Genomic DNA, 6,625 nt, shown 5'->3' with positions numbered 1-6,625 from the left:
AGCCCCACTCCCAGCGCTGCCGCCACCACATTGCTGGCGCAGCTCCAGCTCTCCCTGGCACATGGGGGGAAGTGGGGCATTGAGCTGGGGCTGTGTCGGGCACGCAACAGCGGTGCTGGGAACAGGGCTACGCTGAAATTTGGGGTGGCTGCAGCCCCCTCCATAGCCCCACCCTGAGCCCAGCCCCCATTGAGAAGAGCCCAACGCAGCCCTGGCTCTAGCCTGCAGCTGCAGCCCACCCACCCTTCCCTGCGCAGGTCCAGGGGCACATGCCCCCCCATGCCCTCCCCGGGGTGTGTGAAGCGGTGGGAGCAGCCCCCTTTCTCCTCCAATAGCTGCTCCATCTTGTGCCCCACCGCGCCTGGGCAGCACTTGCCCCTCCCTTCCTCACTGCAGAGGGCCGTTGATCTGTCATCCCCCCATGTCCCTTCCCTCCCCACTCCCCTTCCACCACAATGGACTTACAGCTGCACACAGCTGTACCAGAAATCAGATTGGTATCGGCCGATATGCCTCCTTTAAAATTGACTCTCGGTATCAGCCCCCAAAATCTGTCTGTGCACCCCTAGATAGTACCTTGACCGAGGTAACGCATAGTTAGTCTCCCATTTCCACTTCCATTGGGAAGATCCTGGCTTTATGACAACTTAATGGAACTGGGAGACTCCTCCCTAGCATGCTCCTACAGCCATATGGCTGAGGGCAAGTGAAACTCAGGGGCATCCGAACCCCAAGCCTCCGGGCTTGGGCCTACACATAGGATACCAGCTAAAGGATTTGAAAGCATCTGAAGCCCCAGGTAGGGGTAGAGGATGTTTGCCAATAGTAGGGCCACATTTGGTTCTTGACTGACTCACAGATTTGTAATTGATATGGCTGATTTGAAATGAAAATTTTTCCTTAAAAAAAAAAAAAAAAAAGCTGTGTGAGAGACACGGGCAGGTGCACAGGTTAAAGTCCTCACCTCGGAGTGTGTGGGCCTAGAACATGGATATGCATAGCAATGGTTGTAGATTTGTACCTCTAATACAGTTAAATGATTTGGCCAGTTGAGTCATTTTTGATGTTATATTCTGATTTTACAAAAGCAAGGGAGGAATAAAACTTGCTGAACTCAGAAGTAGTCTTTGGGGTTTGTACCTGGTAAAGGCCCGTGATCAAACCTGGGAAATCTAAATACAGAAGTGACCCCAAACCATTGTTTTGGGGCATTTTAGTGGTGGTTTGCAAGGAGAGAACTGTTGTGAATCAAAGCTTGTTCCACAGTGAGCTGCTCTGTTGCTCTGTTCCTGCAGAGTGTTGGCACTCCAAAGAAGCTTAGTCCAAAACTTGCAGAGCTCTGCTATACTAACTGCCTGCCCCCGGGTTAGATTGTCCTGTTCCACATGAGTTGGTGCTGGAGGATACATTTCTCAGAGGCTCCCCACTAGCATTGGCACAACTGTAAACTGAGTAGTGTGTGTTCATTCTGCTTCTCTGGCCTTTCTGTGCCCAGGTAATAAATGAAATTTCCTTGACTGTGGGAGGCTTTCTCTCAGAAGATGGAAGTAGCCACATTGTGGGTATTGAGGACCTGCCAGATCAGGAGTCTGTGTGCATTGCTACAGCAGCTGGAGATATCATCCTGTGCAGTCTCAGCACAAAGCAGGTAGGCTGGGCTGGCAAGGGGAAAGAGATGCCAGAGTTGACTCTGGAGGAAGCTCCCTTGAGGCTAGTAATGCACTTGCTGCTCACTTAGTCAGTCAGCTACATTTTTCTTTTTTGTGCAGCCCTGCTGATTTTTGTAGGGCTTATTGGATTTAGGGCAGAATCTGTGCAACATACTGGGACTGGGAATCCAGTAATTCCTAGATAGTCAAATACTGAGGTGTGGCCAGCACCATTTTCCCATGTGCTTTCCCCTTGGGGCTGCTTGGGCTCACACTGGAGTCCTTTAGTGCAAGAAGTCCCTCAGTCCTTCACTAACCTATTAGTCTCCTAGGCTAAGGAAGCAGACATTTAAAACCCAAACCTGAAAATATATGTACTGGGAACATGCTAGCAGTCTGTCTCCCTGCCCTATACCTGTTTGCATTACAACACAGTCTCCAACAAGAGGATCACCCTTATTTCCCTGTCTCGTTCAGTGCAGTAGACCAAGTAGTGAATTGCATGTACAAGAACTGCCTCATTTGCCCACAGCACAGGCAAGCATGGAGCTGGCTGATTCTGAGAGACCAAGTATCTGAGCATGGGTCTGACTACTAGCTATCCAAGCCCTCTTGCTTTGGGAGAAGAGTTGGGGTTGGGGGAGGGGAGCATGGTGAAGGTGTCAGTCAATAGGAGTGAGTCTAGACCTGGTGGTCTTCTGGGTCCCAGACCAGTATACCTTCCTGGAGGGGAGAGGATGGTGGCAACTGAGCAGAAGTGGTTGTTGTAACTGTTTTGATGGTGTCCTCTCTAGAGGTTAAGTTCCACAATGCACCAGGTGGGGCAGTGACAATGACAGTGTTAATGGGATGCCGATTGATTTGGTAACAAGCTCAACCCAAGGTAGGGAATGGAGAATTGACACCTTGCCACTTGCCTGAGATTTGACAGGATTCTCCTGGGGCTGACAGAAGGTTGCCTCCCTGAGCCCAGCAACTGCCCTTGTTGAACCTAAATTACAGTTGTAAACTAGAGCAAGCTTATGGCACGCTCAGGACAGGCTTATGATTCTTGCTTGTCTAATAGTTCGTTCCTTTCTTGCAGCTGGAATGCGTTGGGAGCGTAGACAGTGGTCTGACCACCATGAGCTGGAGTCCTGACCAAGAGCTAGTTCTGCTTGTTACAGGTGCTGGTATTGTCTGAACTTTCCTGTGCAACCGTAAGGAAATATACTGTGGCCTTGCATGAGTGTTATTGGAGTTAAATTCTTCCATCTTCCCTTATTCGGAGCTGCATTTCAGTAATCCCATTTTCAGTTCCAAAAGAATAACGTGTGTGTGCGTGTTGATATAGAGAAAAAATGTTTAAGCTGCATCATTCTTGTTCAGCAGTTGTACAGATCTCTTTCAAAGAAGTATAACCTGGTGTAGCATTCCAAAATACTTGTGTAGTCACACATTTGATTCCTTGTTATAAAAATAGAAAAAAATGCTTATCTTTGTAAGAGTATTTTAAGTGTAGTTTATGGTATTAGTGATATTGTAGCTGTTATGATCCTTTCCAGACTTACTTTCCTATAATCCTGTGATTTAAGCCCTCTGTTTTGCTTGCTGGCTTTTAAAATTGTCTGTTATGTTTATTGAACAGGTCAGCAAACCCTCATCATGATGACAAAGGATTTTGAACCAATTACTGAAAGTCTCATCCACCAGGATGACTTTGGGGAAGGTAAGACATTGCAGCAAATACACATGCTTGTAACTGTTTCCTTATTGTATCATTAAGGTCAATTAAATGGACAAGCGGAACTGAATGGATCTTGTCTAAAGCATGGAAGAAGGTTTGATGATAATGTTTACTGAACTAACTATGCATCTGGGAACGTTGTTAGACCTGTGCCGCTTATTTGGTCCACGAGGCCAGTTGGGTTGTACATCACTGACTGTGGTAGGCATTTCTGGGAAGCCAGTGTCATGCCTGTTTGAAAGTTACCCAGGAAGCTGTACTCTTTTTGGCAGTAGAAATGTATCCAACAGATTAACTCTAGAAAATAGTGTTAGCCTGTAATGTAGACCACAAAAGTGTGGAGCAAGTGGGCAGCCCACTTTCATTTGTGTTGGTCAAACTGTGTGGGATTGTTGGCCAGTCTTCAAATCCTGAATTGTCTTCCCTGTAGGGCAATTTATTGGACTTGGCTGGGGCAAGAAGGAGACGCAGTTCCACGGATCAGAAGGGAAGCAGGCAGCTCATCGCAAGCAAATGGTACTGTGCTGATTGACAATGGGAGAGTGTCCAGGAGGGAGATCTGTGCAGGGAAAGCAGCTGTCCTTGTTCTTGGTATCATGTTTTCCCCATTTTCCCCCAGCCCTGTCTGCTTTGTCCTTGTTTTCTTCTGCCCATTTCTCTCTCTAATTCCCCTTGTTTTAAGTTCAATGCCTGTTCCATCCCCACCATTCATCTGTGCAGAAAGGAGCACTTACAACACTGGCTTAGCTACAGGAGACAGAGTGTGAGAGTGTGTTTTCCCCCTTGGATGTTTTATGTAGCTCAGCAGTGCTTCCTGTAGGTCAGATTGTTGGATGTATCCCACTTGTCAGACCTTGTTTCCAGTTGCTTGTAAGCCTGAGCAGCTTGGATTGCAGTTTTTCCTGGTAGGTGTCTTCCCTATTTTTTTGTTTTGTGGGGGGCGGGGGGAATTGTTCAGCTGTTTGAGACAAGGAGAAAAATGTTTAGCCTGGGTTAAATACTAGGACCACAGGAGATCCCAAGATCCCTGAGTCTCTATAGTCAGCAAATATCTGTGAAACCAGCTGGGAACGTGTCTCGTTTCTGCCTCATTCTCATCTCTCCTAGAACGGGTGCACACAGAGGGTCAACTTCTTGGTGCTATCAGCTACTCACCTAGCTTGAAGGGCAGAAGTCTCCCTGGTGGATTGAAAGGTTCTGGCACTGCTAATATGGCATGAGTGTCAAATCCAATTAGATGGATTTTTTTTTCAGTTTGCTTTGCTGATTTGCTAAGAGATTCCATGCTTGCGAAGTGAGGCACTCATAGGTTAGGAGAGAAGATTGCTGGCACAACTTGAATTTGGTCCCTCATGCACATGTGTTTGGTCTTGTCTTTAGTTTGGTCTAGCCTTTAGTCAAAGCCTGGTTTGCTCTCAGGACCTTGGGCTTCATTCAGTGCATAGGGTGGACAATACCCGGTTGCAGTTTTATCCTTAATGCATGGCTTACATGTTTACTGCCCAGTGCTTAAATCCTGCTTCTTCCTCGTGGGCTTTTCTGTGATGCTGGTCACTATAGTCTTGGAGTGCTCTACAGATGTTGCTGACTTCATTTTTATAGCTGCCCAGATGGAGAGCTGAGACACAGGGAGGTTGAAGTTGTGGGAGACGTGAGGTACCAGAGGACTGGAAAATGGCCAACATTAATGTCCCTCTTTAAAAAAAGGCAAATAAGAGGACGTGGAGTAAACCAGTTAACTACTGCCCTCAAAACCTGGGAAGTGACTGGACCATATCATAATTAAGTCCATTTGCAAGCATCTGGAGGAGGAAAGTTTTATAATGAGCAGCAAGCATGGTTTTATCAAAAATAAACTGAGTCAAATTTTATCTCTTTCAACAAATTAACTAGCTGGGTGGATGAAGGTAATGTAGGGAATATAGTGTATCTGGACTTCAGTAGAGCATTTGACAAAGTCCTATGTGACCTTCTCCTAAACAGATTGGAGAAATGTGGGCTAGACAAAACTGTACAGTGAATAGAAAGCTGGCTCAATACCTGCAAGAAAATGGCAATTTTAAATGGATCCATGTTAGAATGGCAGGAGGGTTTGAATGGAGTCGCGGTAATGTAGGGAATATAGTGTATCTGGACTTCAGTAGAGCATTTGACAAAGTCCTATGTGACCTTCTCCTAAACAGATTGGAGAAATGTGGGCTAGACAAAACTGTACAGTGAATAGAAAGCTGGCTCAATACCTGCAAGAAAATGGCAATTTTAAATGGATCCATGTTAGAATGGCAGGAGGTTTTGAATGGAGTCGTATAGGGGTCTGCCCTGGGCCTAGTGCTGTTCAGTGTATTTATTAATAATTTGGATGCTGGACTAGAGAGCTTCCTGAGAAAATCTGCAGGCACAAAACTGTGAAGGATTGCAAATGCATCGAAGAACAGGAGTGTAATTAAGAAGAATTTTGACAGATTGGAGAGCTGGGGTGGAATTACCAGGATGAAGTTGAGTGCTGACAAGTGTAAGGTGCTACACCTTGGGAAGAATAATTAAATACAAAATGGATGACAACTTGCTGGATGACAGCACTATGGGAAAGGATCTTGGTGGATCCCAGACTCTGAGTCTGCAATATGATGCAATTGCAAAAAAGGTCAATGAAGTTTTGGGCTGCATAAATAGGAGCATTACGAATAAGACACAGCAAGTGATAGTATCCTTTTCCTGGGTACTGGCTAGTCCCCATCTAGAGTACTGTGTAAGGTTTTGGGCTCCATATTTTAAAAAGGACATGGAAACTTAGAGAGGCCCCAGAGTTTGGTGACAAAAATGATAGAAGTCTTGAAAGGCAGCCATATGAGGAGATGCTGAAAGAAATTGGCATGTTCAGTTTGCAGAAAAGGCAATTAAGAGGGATCTTGAAATACCTGAAGGGCTCCCATAAAGATGAAAGAAAATACCTCTTTCCATCACTGCAGACAGTGGGATGTGTAACAGTGGCTTGAAATTGCAGGAAAAGGGCCTTCACTGTTAGAACAGTGGTGCAGTGCAACAGACTGCGTAGGGAATTTGTGGAGTCTCCTTCATTGGAGGTTTTCAAGAAGCAATTTGGATAGCCTTTTCAGGGATGATTTAGGAAAAGCAATGCCTGCAATGTATTGTGAAGAGCAACAGTTGGAAACGCAGGAGTCCTGTACACACTAATTGCAGGTAGATGAATAGAACTCTTCAGCCCAGAACAGATGAATACTAGAGAGGA

At 45.9% G+C, this 6,625-nt stretch overlaps 1 protein-coding gene across 3 annotated transcripts in view; it reads left to right on the top strand.

Moving 5' to 3' along the window:
- The window catches only part of ELP1 (elongator complex protein 1), a 58,436-nt gene that overhangs the window by 7,178 nt on the left and 44,633 nt on the right, over positions 1 to 6,625 (top strand). For all 3 annotated transcript variants that reach the window (XM_006019662.3, XM_025199068.1, XM_025199067.1), the window contains exons 3-6: positions 1,496 to 1,648; positions 2,734 to 2,815; positions 3,277 to 3,357; positions 3,806 to 3,891. In XM_006019662.3, the coding sequence (XP_006019724.1) occupies positions 1,496 to 1,648; positions 2,734 to 2,815; positions 3,277 to 3,357; positions 3,806 to 3,891 (402 nt within the window). The remainder of the gene's footprint in view (positions 1 to 1,495; positions 1,649 to 2,733; positions 2,816 to 3,276; positions 3,358 to 3,805; positions 3,892 to 6,625) is intronic.

The sequence above is a fragment of the Alligator sinensis genome, unplaced genomic scaffold (genome assembly GCF_000455745.1).
Source record: "Alligator sinensis unplaced genomic scaffold, ASM45574v1 scaffold607_1, whole genome shotgun sequence".
Classification (NCBI taxonomy): domain Eukaryota; kingdom Metazoa; phylum Chordata; order Crocodylia; family Alligatoridae; genus Alligator; species Alligator sinensis.
Note: the sequence above shows the minus strand (reverse complement) of the source record. Positions and strands in the feature narration are given on the sequence as shown.